General features: G+C 45.8%; 2 protein-coding genes across 6 annotated transcripts in view; both read right to left on the reverse strand.

Annotated features, from left to right (window-relative positions):
- The window catches only part of RABGAP1 (RAB GTPase activating protein 1), a 74236-nt gene that overhangs the window by 16917 nt on the left and 40770 nt on the right, over window positions 1-16549 (reverse strand). For all 4 annotated transcript variants that reach the window (XM_032708616.1, XM_032708615.1, XM_032708617.1 and 1 more), the window contains one exon: window positions 36-149. In XM_032708616.1, coding sequence (XP_032564507.1) covers window positions 36-149 — 114 coding nt within the window. The remainder of the gene's footprint in view (window positions 1-35; window positions 150-16549) is intronic.
- On the reverse strand, window positions 5734-15813 carry GPR21 (G protein-coupled receptor 21). Of its 2 annotated transcripts, none has more exons than XM_032708634.1 (2): window positions 15579-15813; window positions 5734-14753 (listed from the first exon to the last, which is right to left on the reverse strand). In XM_032708634.1, exon 2 carries the CDS (start codon window positions 14383-14385, stop codon window positions 13339-13341), a length of 1047 nt encoding a protein of 348 aa, XP_032564525.1. In that variant the 5' UTR covers window positions 14386-14753; window positions 15579-15813; the 3' UTR covers window positions 5734-13338. The 2 variants fall into 2 exon arrangements, with proteins under 2 accessions (XP_032564525.1, XP_032564524.1); XM_032708633.1 differs by lacking the exon at window positions 15579-15813 and adding an exon at window positions 15101-15166.

The raw sequence follows: 16549 nt of genomic DNA on the forward strand, positions 1-16549 counted from the left end.
TTACCAAAACCAGCCCAGAAGAATTTAAAGAATACCTTGCATATTTTGTACAGGGAGTCCTGGCCATCCCCCCCAGTATCTTTAAAATAATCATGAGCAGGGAACGTTCGATTGATGTCTCGGGTGATGGCACTGTCTTGTGGAGACTCCTGTTAGAAAAAGAACACAATATGTAAATTAAAACACATCAAAAGAATATAAATCACAAATGCTAGGAACTGAGAGTTGGAAGATTGGCACTGGGTTCTCTGCACTGTTCTAAATTTAACAAAACACAGCCTACTCCACCAGAGCAGGCTGGCAGCTCCACATGACAGTCTGGATAGACTTGGTTACCTAAACACATCTGGGAAGGGTCAGGGAGGGGCAGGTCACACACAGACACAGACACACATGTTCCAGGCCACTGCAATGCAGAGCCTTCCCCTGGAGACTCCTGATCCCCAGAGCTGCCCAGGTACGTTCCTTTTATCTCCCCACCGCAGGGAGTCACAGTCCACTGTAAGCAGCTGCTGTCCACAATCCTGTCCCTGAGGTTCAGCTCAGAAACCACTCTGCATCCCCTCCTCAGAATTTAACTACAGAAAACAGAAACCTGAGCATGAGTCCCAGAAAGTATTGCTCAGTAAAACACAATCATGAGCAGGGATTTCAGCATGAGGAAGATGGAACTTTGTTCTCCACACCACTCTGACACCAGCAGTTTCAGATGCCTTGGACACTTGGAAAGCTGAACAGTAACAGAAAAAGTGTTTTACTCTACCCCAATAACCCACGTTTCTGTAGCAAATGGAAAAAGATTAGAAGTAAAAGATAGTAAAAAAAGTACACGATGTAGACAGTGTGAAGATCATTCAACAGGGCTTGTAGTTCTTTTTCTTCACAAAAGGATTTTGTAAACAACAAAATTACCACAGTGTACTTCATTTTCTCTTCTGATTTTAATCCAAGGTTAATGCTCCTCTCTGGGGCTTAATACAGACATTTCATTAGGAAAGCATTATGCTGCTATTAGAATCAAGTTACCAGATTGTTTGGGAAATTATATCAAAAGTACTGTTCAGCATTCCAATTTGATAATAATTAACGTGCTAAAGAGTCTGTCTCATTAAAAGGAAATCAGAAACAAACAAAATCCAGTGCTCAATAAATTTCATATAAACATCTATCTTTTAAGTCAAAGACAAGTACACTAATGGCTGGCTGTTGGCTTCAGCATGTTTTGCAAGGAGAAAAAGACAACGCTCAGAAACAATCCTGAAAACTTTAAACATGTGAATACAGTCTTAGTGGTAACTTTCAGTTTCTGAAGAGTTTGCAAGGCTGACTTGCAGTGAATTCTCTGCAGGAGCTCAGGTGCTGCTCACTGCCAGCAGCTCTGGTACCACACAAGGGGGTTTCCCGAGTGTCACCTGTTCTGCTGCATTGGCAAAATAACCACAAATCCACTTGCCTTTTAATCCACTTATTTAACAGCAGAGACCAGAGCATCTGGTTGGAAACTCTTAAGAGAGGCTTCTCAAACAAATCACTCATTATGGCTAAAGAGAACTAATTAGTGGCCTCTCTGGCTTTGCGTGACTTGGTCAGCACTTGACTCCTGTGTCTCAGTACAATTCCTCCAGCAATCTGTAACTCAAGTTCCTGCAGCTGAAGCACAGCTTGGGGAGAGAAAAATCAACGGAAATGATAAGGTTTAAAAAATGTTTTCCAAAAACTGTGGCTTTGAAATCTCCCCATTGGTACAAACTGCTGCAATCCAAGCATTGTGTAACCTTTTCTTTACTCCTATTTTTATACCTTGCTGTGAGAATTGGCTCAATGGGCAATTTCTCATGCTTTCAGGGGACTGGGAACTGAAGGAAACCCTTCTGAACCCACACCCTTCACAAACTGGGATTGAAAAATAGAAAGCTAAGAATGACAGGAAGAAAAAGAAAGTAGTAAAGAAAACAGAATGGAAACCAGCCATGAGAACTCAGGCGAGTGTAGTGAAGATTAAAATTCTCATGACAGTTTGCTGCTCTGAAGGAAAGCAGGAAAATGCAGATGCTCAGACTCAGAACATACCTTTCCTCCCCCTCTTTGCTGCACTTTAAAATATTAGAGCAGTTATACCAAAACCTTCCTCTCCAGCTGATTTAAACAGAAACTATGTGAGTAATTATGGAAACCAGGACACAGTCCAGCAGGGAAAAGCCCATCTATTCTGTCAGTCTGTATAGAAAAGCACATTAGTTCCCACCTCCCAAACTTGTCACACTTAAAAGACATTTTCCTTGTATTTTTGCCATCTTCCTGGGAGCATCCCAGGATGTGCAAACCGTATCATGCAGTTACAGACTTGATCAACATCTTCACAGTGAGACTGTGTTACTTTGGAAGCTTTTTCTGTAGCTTAAGGCACAATCAGAGCCATGGAAGAGCTGGAGTTCCCAGAACCTCTTCCCAGGGCTGATCTACTTGCAGTTTTCAGCAGCTCAGGTTTATTCCTCCTAATCCCCCACATAAACCCAAGAGGATGAAGAAGCAGCAGCAAAGAATTGCTGAAGGAACAAGATCTGAAATAAGAGATCTCCAGAGAACAGAGGGAGTTGCCTGCTGGAAATGGCTCATGGAGAAATGGGATGGGGTATAAAACCTTCACCTAGACACAGGATGGCTTCAAAAACAGCATAAAAAGGGAAAAATGGTAAGGTCCAAACTTTAGATTCCTCCTGCCCCAACCCCCAGAACGATTCCAAATGTGGAATTCTGCTCACTGGGTGAGTTATCTGACACACCCAGCACAAACCCAAGCTGTGCCTGACTCTCACTCTTGGCACAATGGGATCCATTTCCACATTGCAATTATTCCTTAGGAAGGTTCCACCGACTTTGCAAGAATTCTGTCACACGGGTAGAGATTACTGTGGGAAGAGTCTGGAGACTGGATCCATCAGTGGAATTTTCCTTGCTTTGCCCAGGGTCAGATCAGCACGTGGTGTGTTGCTGCAAGGCACAGACAGGCCATCCCAGAGCCACCAAGCCAGGGGCAGCTTCCAGCACATCCAACAAGCAGAGAGAGCCAAACCCCTGCAAATTTCCTGGGCAGCAGCAAGGGTAATGTTACACGATGGGGATCAGTTATTTGGAGCAGATCTGTATGTTTTAAGCACATTCAAAAATATTAAAAGGTCTTTTGATAGCTATTTTCAGTGTTAGCAGGACACTGTGTCACCTGGTCTATTTTGCAGGTTGATGGCATTCCCAAACTACTTTCATTAGGCAATATTTACACTGACTTTTACACAAAGTGCATTTCCTGCATTTGTGTTTGCCCAGACCGCTGGAGAAGGTTTTGGTAAGAGGAATTACACCTGTTACTGAGACCTTAAGGAAGTATCACAAACCCCACTTTCAGAGTAATGTACTTGTTAACTTCCCACAAGGAATGCTGCCCACAGAATGGAAGAGTTACCTGGAGTCAGCACTTACTGAGAACATTTACAGATAAACAGTATTTGTGGAAAAAAACCTGAATAATTTAGACAAATTTGGAATGGTTAGACAACTGCAACTGGACACAATAGTGCATTGATACAGCATACTTTCAGGCCAAATATGGCAATATAGTGCAATTCTAAAAATAAAAGTGAATCCCTTGTGATATCCAGTCCTTTCGCTCTGTTCGTTTCCTTTTAGGGCTCCAGTTTCCCACAGGAAAATCAGAGCACGGAGTTTGCCCACAGTGCCCTCCAGCACGGATGGACACAGCACAGACACAGGCAGGCTGCAAGGGCTGCCTGCTCCTGCCACCTACACACGGGCCAGGCTATTTAGAGCTACCAAGAGAAGAGGAAAAAGCCCCCCCCAGTCCCCAGGAACACACCTTTACCAGCACACACACACAGAAGGCATCCGGGACAAGACGTGAAAACATGTGACGTATCATTTATTTCTTAAATGTATTTATGATCCATTCAGACCTTTCAAATAAAGTGTACAAGTGCATTTCAGAATAAAAAACTACACTCTTCACACAGCTCTGTAGAACACTACATTTCATCAAGGAACTTGAAGCAAAAACTTCCTATTAAACCACCCATGCATCCTTTGGCTACAATAATATCACTGATCAACAAGTACTGCTAGTCAATTCAGAGTTTCCCTTTAAAGAGAAGGAGCATCCTAAAATATGCCACCCCTTCCAGAGACCTCTCTTTAAAGAGAGAATATTAAATAAATTAGCTAGGCTTTTAGGCAAACAGTAAGGCTACTTAGTACTGTTGATGCACGATCCATATATTTGGAGAACAGGCAATCCTAGGCTATGTGAAATGCGTCAACAGCCCTTGAAATTGTAGTAGTATCAAGATTACATCAATCCAGAACAAATGGCAGACAAAAATGTAACCAGTGGAACAATCACTGAAAAATGTGCAGTTTCTCTTAGGATGGGAAGTGCTGATAACAGAGTCAGAAAAGTGTTTATAAAATCTGCTAAGAACCACATTGACATTCTTAAAATTACATATTGTACAAAGCCCTAAACTCTGTGCCTGTACAGCTACTGCCATGTTCAATTGCTTGTTTGGAGGGACATGTACACACATATGTAAAATACACGTATATACCTAGTTTAAAACAATCAATTCAACGTGGCAGTGACTGTACAGCTGCACAGTACACAAATATATATATATGTACATCTACAGCAAAAAGGGAACAAGCCAACAGATGTGTGACACAGCTGGGGTACAGACCACCTCAAAGGGAATAATACATTTCTTTGAGTTTTAATAGCTCATAGCAAAATTACCTCTTGGAAATAGTTATGCAAAGATTTAGAATCAGATATTTACATGCTTCCGATTTATCTAGTTCCATTTAATAATTAAAAATATGCAAGTATTATTTTAAATCAGTATCATTTGTCATTTTTGGCTCAACTGTAGTTTTTCTTATTATTAGTCTTCGTTGAAAAATCAGCTACAGAAATGTCTATTAAAACAACGGGGTGGAAGAACCCCTCTGCCCTGTATTTTAACAACAGTTCTGAGTTGGCACAAAATAGGTAATTCTGGAGCCACAACAATAACTCTTCCTCAGCTGCCTTGCATGAAAACACCCATCTTCACCATCCCCCTTCCTGTGCAGGTACAAACCAGAGCAGACCCAGTGAGAGGAGGGACCATGGAGGAGCCCCCCCAACACCCCCATGGTCCCCACTGTGTCAGAACTGAACCAGCATTAGAGACTCTTAAGGGTTGGACAGGCTCTGATTCACCTGTTTGCTTTTCTAATCTGCTTTGGTGGATGTTTTCCCGTAGATCCTCCTAGCAGGGGTTTCACACTCACAGCTCTTTCTCATCTTCTAATACAAAACAATTTCCAGCATTAAAAGGTGCACAAGGTTCTTACAAACACACACATACACATTCTTACCTGTGATTTTATCTATTCTTGGCCCTCTCACACTCAGGGAAAAACTACCAGTTGGAACACTACTGGTGGAAGGAGCTGGACTGTCTCCCAAAACTCCTGTAACAACCCTCTGACAAAGGTCAGATCTCCACAGAATGCACCAAACAACTGGTGGCTTCTGCTGTACCAGGGACTGGGAAGGTGCAAGGAGACAGGTGGGACACAAGGAAAAAATGAGCATCACAGAATCATGGAATGGTTTGGGTTGGAAGGGACCTTAAATCCCATCTCATTCCAACCCCCTGCCGTGGGCAGGGACACCTTCCACTACCCCAGGTTGCTCCCAGCCCCGTCCAACCTGGCCTTGGACGCTTCCAGGGACGGGGCACCTACAACCTCTCTGGGCAACAGAGAGGTTTTAGAGTGAGATCACTCCACTGTGTTTCGTTCAGCAAAGCAACCTAAAAGCACATGCACGCACAGCCTCCCATGCTCGCCTTTAACTGTAAACAGCAGGTGAAAAAAACAATTAAAAAAGGTACGAATACAAGTTCGAAATCCCTGAAGAAAAGACATACCCACGAGTATTAAGAACAGTAAAAAAGCTCATCATTAGCAGTTGCAAACTCGTTTCCGTCCTGTTGCATTCATTAGAGGAATACAAAATTGAATCTAGTGTTTACATGCTAGACTTACAATAGAAACTGGATTTCAAAGGTTACATATGGAGAGAAATGTATCAGCATAGGAACCTGCAAAAGACTGTGCTGTACAGCATTTCTAAAGACACAGGTCTGTCAAGACAATACACATGATTGCAAATCCTTTCAGACAGTTCAAAAGCATGGCTGGAGGTAATGCTGCTTCCTGTCCTCTGAAAGGATTAACTGCACCATTATTTTTAGTAGGTTTTAGTGACAATTTAACCTCAAGAAATACCTAACCCCTCAAAAACTGAGGTGATCAGAAACATACAGGTACCTTACAGCCCTCAGGTTTTACTTCTTTGTACACTAAACATCAATTCATTTGACAGCATCTACAGAAAACGTTTTAAAAAATGTTGTTATGAAATACTTTTAATACTCAGTAATGCTAATATTTAAAAATACTTCACAGTGTGGTACTAATGTAACTTCATAAAACAAGCAACTTGAGTCAGCTAAAGCTCAAAGCCTTACGTTATATTAAAATAGTCCAAAGATTCCACACACACACACAGAATCACTAGCACTATAAATATACCTAAGCCACTTTAGTGCAAAGTCTGGTTTTGCTTCCCCTGACAAATCCCTCTATATTCCTGCCAGCATATTAAAATGTCATCCTTTACTAATCTAATTATTGATTTTCAAGGATTCATTTACAGCTGAAATCCCAGAAGAACTTTTTTCAATTTACCATAAAGGTAATGACTTGGTTTATTAAGCATTTGATTGCTCGACTCACGTGATCTCTAACGCTGAGAATGACTGGCACATGCACAGCAAGACAGGAGTTCATCTTTCCAAGGAGTCACTTGAATTTATTTCACCTTTTAACGAAAGGATCTCCAGTAATGACCATCAGAGAGAAGCCAAAGCTTTGAATTACAGAATTGCTATCCTCATCTTACAAATTGCTAATCAGAAAGAAGTCAGAACAGGCAGTTTGGACTCCCTGCCCCCTTTCTAACCCCCGAGGGTACCCTGTGCTCCACCTCAGGTGCCTCACATAAAGGTACTGCCCAGGTGGAGCCCTCCCCGTGATCACCAACTTCAAAACATGTTTGTCTACCTCAACCCACATTCTAAATATAGTCCAATGCAATGTGCATCCACTCAGCATTTCTAAAAACTTCTCAGCAAATAAAGCTCCTGGTTATCAACCCGTGCACAGGTGTCAGTCCCACAGTGACCTGATGCCTCCTGGTCTCTCCTGGAGCGGAGCCTGCACAGCCTTTGATCAGCCCAGGGATTGTGACACTCCTCCAAAACAGCTTCAGGACAAAACAAAGATGACTCGTTAATAACAACTTCTGTTTCTCAGCTGAAATAACTACAAAGTCACCAGCTAGAGGGTCAGTTCTGCCTGCACAGATTGCTGGAGAACACCTGAGGCTGTAATTAAAGCTGGATCAGGATACAGGAACATCACTTCTGGTAACGTTTTCATTAACTGCTAAAGCTCAAGAGATGCAAATGGGATATGGGTGAGAGCCACAACCACTTCCATCTGCAGCCACCACTACAGGCCTGTAGAGCAGACACAGCCTGTGGCTTGTTTTCCACTCTGCAATAGGAGCAAGAGCTGAGAGGTGACAGAGCTCAGTATTGCGTGGAGAGCCAGCAGCAAAGCTGCCTCCGTAAGCAAACATTTCATTTGTCTGGAAAATGATGTCACAGGAAAAAAAAACCTGAAAAGCTGAGTAAACAAACTATACCATTTGGATTATTTCCCTGGGGCTGGAACACTTCAGATAGACAATCATGACAGAGCCTGACTTTACCCCACTTCACCTGAACTCAAATGAGGGGCTGATCCACCACCCCAGGCCTGCAGGGAATCCCTCTGTGGTGGGTGCAGCAGCCCCAAGGCTCCGAGGAGCTGCCTCCAGAGAGCAGCAAAGCAAAAGCAAGAAGGTTAAACTCCACATTTTAAAAAAATGTGCATTGTAAAGAAAATGACCCAAATTAAATACCCCATTGTTCTGACCAAACTCCAGTGGGTTTCCTTTCTTTGTTTCCCCTGGCGACAACTTTCAGTTTCTGTCTCTAAATACAACTGCACCTCCTCCTAAACTTATTGGATTTTAATTTTGAAGTGCTGTCCTCTTCCAAAGGCATTTTACATACATAACTTTAGTATTAAATGCCTTTGCTTATCTGCAGAAGTGTCTTTTAAAGTGGTATCTCTGCAATGCACGGACAGGAAGGGAAAAAACAACTGGAATTGAGACATTGACCTCTACAAGCCAGGAGGACACTTCTCTTCTAGTGAAAATGGGTTGTTTTCATCATCCTAAAAGAGGGGCTGTTTGCTTTCATGGAGACAGTCTGTAAAACCTGATGTCCCAGTGCTCTGACCTGACCACAGCCCCATACACACCCCAGTATTCATTTGGTAAAAAATATTAAAGAATATTAAAGTTTGGATAAACGTGGATTAAAATCCAAGGTTATCCTGAATGACACCATGGGAAGGATGTGTCATTGTATTCTGCAAAGTCATGGAAGGGAAGAAAAACATTTCTAAACCAAACAACAAAATAAGGGCCAAGTCAGGCCAATGTCTCAGCAGGTGCTTCAAGTACTCAGAACCAAAAATGTGTTAGAACAACAACAAAAGCCCTCCAAAACCACCACCTCCTCTTATTAAACTAAAATTACCTACAATGGATGAATCAAGTAATCAGAAAAATGTTAAATGGGCCTTCTGTTTTTAATGTCTCAAGGCAGATTCCTGCACTCACACTCTGGTTGGTTCCTAAGAGATATTTTTTAAAGCATCGACTTGAATTAGGAAAAGTTCTGCCAACTTCCAACCCTGATGTGAAGTAAGATGAGACTGAAATATTTCAGACTTCCTGACTCATGGAGTTACATCCTTGATCATTGCAGCAGTTGGGAATACCACAATAAACAGTAAAAAAATCTGCATATTATATTTGCACACTGAATGTTTCCACCTTGCATCACACCCAGGCCTTGGAAGTGCCTTTTTCTGAACAAACTGCTGAAATTTAGGATTCTTACACGTAAAACCTCTCTGTGAGAGGGCAGGGCCAATGCCAAAGGGCTGCAGTTTGGGAGTTCTCCTTCTTCTGCAATTCTCTGTGCCTTAGTACTTTGTACCACTTTCTTCCTGTCAAAGACTTGTGACAAATATCCAAGACTGCCCCTTGGCACTCTGACACCGAGCCATGTCAGAATTCCAACCAGAAGAAACACATTTCTGAGCGATAAGAAGCTTAAAAACAAGTACAAAACCCCCAACAACAAATCAAGACTGTAGAAACTGGTAACATTTAATTAAAAAAAACTAGCAGTAGCATAACAGCAAAACTGTTGTTTCACACAAAACATATCTGTTGAGTTTAAAAATACTGTCACTTGATTGAGATCATAAAAAAATAATATTTCACAGATATTCTCCCAGTCTATTTGGAAAATGACAAAATAATCACAACCTAAACTTCCAGTAATCCTTAAAAAGAATAAAAATAAAGTGTTCTAGATGAAGTAAATTATCACCTTCTGAGAAGTTGTGAGTATTGAAATCCTTCCCATGGCACTAAAAAAAGCCACTGAATTGCATCCTGCAAATTGAACCTTCCAGCAGCTTAATTTGAGAGCGAGGCAGATAACCCTAATAAAAAAATCAGTTTATAGTCTGAGATGGAACTTCAAAATTAGTTCATTTAATCACATCACAACACAATTTTCATGAGGCTGTAATTTGATTTCTGCACTCTCCTCAGAGTGGCATTTATCTGTGCAGCGCTCTCGAGCACCGGCACACTCGGGCACAAACGGAGCCAGGGAAGGATTAGTTTCATGTGTACAACAAGGAAAAGGAGCCAACTGCAAAGTTTGCTGCCTGACAATTCCTAGCACAGACTGTGAGGAAAAGGATCCCTCCCTGTGCCTCGTGTGAGCTGCATGACAAAGGGTGTTCAAAGGGCTGCTGAGCAAACAAGGTAATGTGTGGCAAAATTATTTCTTCCAGTTGGCACAGTGAAAGGGAGTCACCCCCTGCAATTCCATGAGGACAACAGACTCTAATGTTATGAATACTTAAAACATCTAATCACAAACAAACCTACGTCAACATTAAATTAACTTAGAGGAAAAAAACTCTCATAATTTAAATTATTAAAAAAAATTAATAAATTAACACAGACAAAAAGAGAAATACTTGAACCTAAAACTAAGCTACTGAGGCAACATTAAAAGTGTCTGTACAAACACTGGATGAAACTTGAATGCACCAACTGGCTGCAACTCCTCTCCATCCTCATCTCTTGGGGACTTCCAGATTCTGATTTTCACCTCTCCCAGAGATTATCTGAGCTGAGGAAGACTTGGAGATGAGTAAGGCAACTGAAAACAGCCTGGCTGTCAGGAATGTAGAACTGAGCCTTAGCTGCAAAGCAGCAACAGCTGCAGGCATGGATCTGCATCTGGAACAGCCACTGTGCTCCAAGCACAATTCCAGGCTCAGAGCTTCAGCTCCAGTTAAACCTCTATGCCACGATTTAGACCCCTTACCAGTTTTAAACATTTTCCAAATTCTCCAAAACTAGCACACAATGATACTATTTAAACCCTCTATTCGTGAAAAAAACCAAAAGCAACAATCTTTGCTTCCACTTAAACCTGAAACTGCCATTTCTGGGGTTTTAGGCCCCAGCAGATTCTTCTCTTCCATTAAGTTTTAATCAAATGCTATTTCAATGATACATTGCATCACTTCAAAGACTCGGAAATGTTAGATAAGGTGAAGAGCAGAGAAAAGCTATTGGGAGTTTACCTGAGAGGCTGTTCCAAAAATACCACACACACACACTTTGATATTAGTGACTAAAGCCCTTAAATTGTTCCCCAAAGCCCACCTGTGCCATAATACCCACAAACCGCTGGAGAACAATTAGCCAGCTGATGTGCTGGGAGCTTATTATACCACTCAGAAATGACTCACTACACCCCTGCACTCCCCCCACGGCTGTCTGTGTCTAACCAACATTCAGACTGAGGGCTCTGCAGAACAAATCACCTCTGCCACGTCTGGAGGACCCGGCACAAGCCCTGGGTCCAGACTCTGCCTTACTACAGAGGAGAACAGATGTCCATGGGAAGGCATCAGGGTTTACACAACCTGTGTTCTTCACATTTCAGATGAACTGAGGAGGAAGTTTATCTGGAGAGGTTTGGACTGTGGATGGAACATGCTGGGAGCAGATCAAGATACAAGTTAAATGCTTTGCCACTGGGGTCCCCAAGGGAACGGGGCAGCAGCAGCAGCGGTTCTGCCCCATCCTCCCCAGAACAGGTACACACTCACCCCCGAGAGGAACCAAGTGCATCAGCACTGAGTGCTCACAAGCACAGGCTGTGCCAGGAGTGCTTTATCCTGCTGCTCTCTCTGCCCTTCCCTGTTTCCTCACTGGCAGCCCCAGGAGACTGTTCTGGTGCAAATGTGGATGGGCAGAGGGACTGCAGCAATCCTGGCATGTGACGGGCAGAGACTGGGCTGGGATCCTCCAGGGCAAAGGGCTCCCAGCAGAGCAGAGAGGAGGGGGGTGTTTGCTGGAGGGACAGGGCAGAGCACTGAAAAGATGATCTTGATCTGCAACAACAGACAACTTGACACCATTTAAAAAAACACAGTCTTCCCTCTGGCCAAGAGAATTACCCCAATTCTAAAATGATCCAATTCCTTTTCCCTAACCTTTCTTCGTTCCCACTGTGACTAACAGCACACACCAGCTGTACCAGAGCAGCTCGGGGAATTCCCTGAGCTCCCAGCACCACGGAGGGATAAACAGGGGATGCACAACCTGCCCTCAGAGCAGGTGTGGTGGAGGGACAGGCAGACACAGGACAACACAACTGTAACCCACTATTACAGGAACACTCGGTTCACTTGCATTTTCCAAAATGGCATCAGTAAAAAGACAAGGATATTCCTTAGGAAAGACTCAACAATTCTGCCACACTGCCTTCTTAACAGCTTTCCAGTACTCCAAACATTTAATCTAGGCTAGCTTGAACAATGTGGTCAATGACATTTGGTTTCTCAGATATTGCCTTTGTCTGACCAGTTAGATATGCGTTTGCCAACAGGATTTAGCTCCTGCTATATTTGAACCATCTTTAATCCCACGAAGGCTAAAGAAAAATGTCTCTGATTTAGCTCTGTGCACTTATGAATAACTCAAATACTACAGTTAAATTTACAACATAGTTCCCTTAGCTGTTTAGAAGACAATTGTTTTCTTTCCTTTCCCCTTAAGTTCTAGTATGTAAAATATCAGAAGAATTTAGATTAAAAAAAAAAAAAGGGACATGTTATTTTTAAAGTTGTTCTTGAGAAAATTTCCACATACAAACTCGTGGCATTTCTCCACTGGTTTGAGAATAATTTTCACATGTTGGCATCATCTTTGAGTGGCTGCCACAACTCTGGTATCATAAAGCAACACGTATTTTCTCATAGCTTATCAAAACACATTTTATTTAACTGCTAAATTTGGTCTGATCCAAGTTTTTCTTCTTACTTCACAACAAACAGGAAAACGCAGATGCCATACTCTGATCCAAACATGCATCCTACCAGGGAAACAGGCACGGACCCAGATCAGCCCCAAGCCTACGACTGCTCAGATCACATCGCTGCACTCACGGCTCATTAAAACTGAGTTCACACTGAAATGTTCACATTGTTCACTCCTGTTCTACAAGTCCTGTCTAGGTAGCACTGAAAAACAAATTGTTTGGCCCCTTCTGTTCTGACGCTGGAACGTTGTGTCAATATACTTTGGCATATATTAAAAAAATCCCTGTAATATACCATAGACTGTGACATTTCCACTTCAGCTCTATCATTTACATGTGAAGCACGAATCTCCAAAGAACCCAGTAAAGCTGTAAGAAAGACTACATTTTGCCGAAGCTCTCAGACACCCACTCCATTCAGTCACACCAGCTGGAGAGGTAAGTGTCAAGATACAGCTTTATTCTTTAAAATGAATATGGAGGTGAAACTCCACAGCCTCCTCCACAGCAATCATTTTTTAAAGTGAAACCACAACGATATGTGCTCCTGATTCTTCTGTGTCAGCAGCATTTCTCAGAAACCTTTTTGCAAATCTGGACATCTTAAAATCATATCTAACTTATTTTGCAATTTGCGGAGTCGTCCCTGCACTTCCCAGTCCAGCTGACAGGCGTCCTAGACATGACATCCATTGGAAGATCTTTTGCTCCTAGAGGTAGAGGAGTCCTTAGCTACCCTCTGTCTAGCGCACGAGGCACAGACGGCCCCCGAGAGGCGCTTCAGCCCCTTCTGAAAGACACTGTTGGAGAGACTGTAAATGACACAGTTGCAGAAACTGTTGCTAATGGCAAGCCAAGTGGTCAAGAAGGACGCGACGCGGTTACTATAGACATTGGAGCTCTCCAGCAGGAAATAGATGATGTAGGGCAACCACAGGATGTAGAAGACACTGGTGATGCGGAACAGGACCATGGCGTAGCGCTTGTCCGGGCAGGGCTGCGCCTCCCCAGCCTCCCCATCCTGGGAGCTGAAGCGCACCCGCCTCTCGTTGATCTCCTTGGTGTGCTGCTGGCAGATGCGGAAGATGTTGAAGTAGGTGAAGCAGACGATGAAGGCGGCCGGGGCGTAGAGCATCACCACAATGAACAGGGTGAAGTAGGGGTCAGTGTTCCAGGAATTGGCGCACCACTGGAACACATCCCCGTGGTATCCAGGCTTTCCCCAGTGAAAGGAGGGTAAGAAGACCAGGCAGGAGTAGAGCCAAATGGTCAGGATGCAGATTCGCAGCCTCCACGGGGTAACCAGCGTGTTGTAGGTCAGCGGCTTCGTGATGGCGATGTATCTGTCAATGCTAATGCAGGCCAAGGAGGCCATGGAGACGCTCTTCAGCACTGACACCACATAACCAAAGATTTGGCAAACCAAGGACTCACTCAAAACAATAGGATAGTGCAGCAGAGACAAAGAAGGCACCAGACAGCTCACGCCCACCAGGAGGTCAGCATACGCCATAGTCTGGATGAAGTAGCTGGTGGTGTGGTGGTTCAGCAGAGGTGCACAGTGAAAGACAAATATCACAATAATGTTGCCCGAAATAATCAGCACCATGAGGAACACAATAATAACCACTTCCAGGAGGCAAAAATTGATGGTCTCCAAATAGCTAATGGCCAGGAGACAGAAGGGCCGGCCACTCTGGTTGCCAACCAAAGAGGAGTTCATCTTGAGCACTGCAGTGATCGCTCTACTTCATGCTCCTGCCTGCTGTCTGCAGCCACTCCAGGCAGCTGCTGTCATTGCGGCTGGTGCTGTGCGTGCAGCAATGTCAAAACCGGAGCTCCGGTCCCCAGGGCTGCTCCAGATGCTGCTGCTGTGCATTGTCTGCAGCACAACTCCCCTTTAATTCCGGCTCCCCGCCGCTGCCGGTGCACCGGGACCCGGCGGCAGGCATGTCAGCAACTTCCCCGGCGCACGGGAGAGGGCTGATATTGGTGCCCGCCCGGGTGGGCTGCCGCGCCGAGCGGGGACGAGGGGCTGGGGGAAGAGGGAGAGGAACCTTCTGCGAGTCAGGACGAGAGTCCTCCCAAAGGCTGACAGAGAGAAGGGGAGAGTGTTTTACAGAACCGCCTCTCCCCGCCGCCCCGCTCCTTCCCCACGCCCTGCCCAGCGCTCGCCGCCGGCCCCGCTCCAGCCCCGGTGCCCTCCCCACGCCGGGCCCGGGCCCCGCCGGCGGCAGCGAGGGGCGATGCCGCCCCCGCGGAGCCCCGGCAGGCGGGCGGGGGGGATGCGCGGCGGGGAGGGCGGGGGTCCAGCCCTTCTCCGCTGGCTCCATTTTGCACGGCGCTTTTGTTCGCCGCCTCTGCCGGCCCCGCCGCCGCCCCGGCCCCGCCGCCCCCGCCGCCCCCCGCCCGGCCCGGCCCCGCCGCCCCGGCCCTACCTGCGGCGGGCGAACAAAAGCGCGGAGCATCCTCGGGCGGGCGGCGTGTGCTCCGGCCGCGGCGATGCGGAGCCGGGGGCGGGGAGGCGGGAGGAAGGGGAGGGAGGCGGCGGGAGCCGGGGGAGGGCGCGGCGCGGACCCGGCGGGGAGCGGGGCCGCAGCCCCTCCGCCCCTCGCCCAGGGGAGCGGGGCAGCGCCGGCCGCAGCCCCGGCACGGCGGGGGCCGCTCACGGGGCGCCCGGAGGGCCCGGCCCACGAGCGGCCGATGGCGGTGGGAGCATCACCCGGAGCGACCCCGCCGCGCCCGGAGAACACGCGGGTCCCGGCCCTGCCCGCGCACCCCACTACTGCAGGCACACACACAACACACACACACACCCGCACCCCGGCGCTGCAGGGACACACACACACACACACACAAAACACTCACACACAACACACACACCCCCGCACCCCGGCGCTGCAGGGACACACGCACCAACACAGCCGAGGATGCTCCCTGCTCCTCCTCCCGGCACCTCTGCACGGCCAGCGACAACCGCCCACCACGGGCGTGAATTCACGCGGTTCGTCGTCACTTAAGGCTTTTCCATCCCAGCCCTTTTGGGGAAATACTTATTCTGGAATAAACGTGCCTTTGCTAGGCGTGGTGTGTGCTGTTTAGGAGACACCTGACACCAAGGGCAAAGCTGAGAATGGTGTCCCACCGTTAATCCAGATGTAGCTCCAGGTAGGCAGGCACCTCCCTCCACACACATACACAGAATGCAAAAGGACTTGCTGGCCCTGACAGTCCCCAGGACACCCCACACCAAACCAGAAACCAACGACATTCCAGCCAGCAAACACGTGAGAGATTCACAGCACAGCTCTTAAACTTGCGTTCACACCATGAGCTAACACCATCACACTATTTAACCAGGAAAACCTCTCTGAAGGCAGAGAGGCATAACAGGAGATGGGTATTGTTTGCTGTTTGTCAAGAGTGTTTTATACAGGTGACATGCTGGAAAACACATTCCCGTGGTATTTGGAAGCTCATTCTCTGCCCCGATACCAAACTGCCCCACTGGCACAGCTTAGGACAGGCCCATCACTATGGGAATTGATCTTCCATCAGATCAAACCAGTAAGAGACTGGAGTGAGGCTCTTTGGCAATCCACATCATTTAGGCACACATGAAAGTGTGCAGCTGGCATCCTGACAGGCCTAAGTCCACACACTGAATTCAACCAATGTCAACAAACCCAAGGTTTTGGTTAACCTAAGCTAAATACTGGTCATTCTGTGCAATTCCTAATGGATAATTAATTGTGGCCAAAGCAACCACACTGCAATGCTCAGGATTGTACCTGACCTGTAAGTAGCAAAAAAACCCCCCATTTTATGAAGCACTTGCGTTGGTCAAAAATCTGTGCTGGACAACAGCATGACTTGGCAGATTTTTA

This window comes from Chiroxiphia lanceolata, chromosome 21 (genome assembly GCF_009829145.1).
Source record: "Chiroxiphia lanceolata isolate bChiLan1 chromosome 21, bChiLan1.pri, whole genome shotgun sequence".
NCBI lineage: Eukaryota > Metazoa > Chordata > Aves > Passeriformes > Pipridae > Chiroxiphia > Chiroxiphia lanceolata.

Bases quoted from the DNA above. Each gene is read 5' to 3' on its own strand.
- GPR21 (XM_032708634.1), bottom strand. From the start codon at position 14,385: ATGAACTCCTCTTTGGTTGGCAACCAGAGTGGCCGGCCCTTCTGTCTC.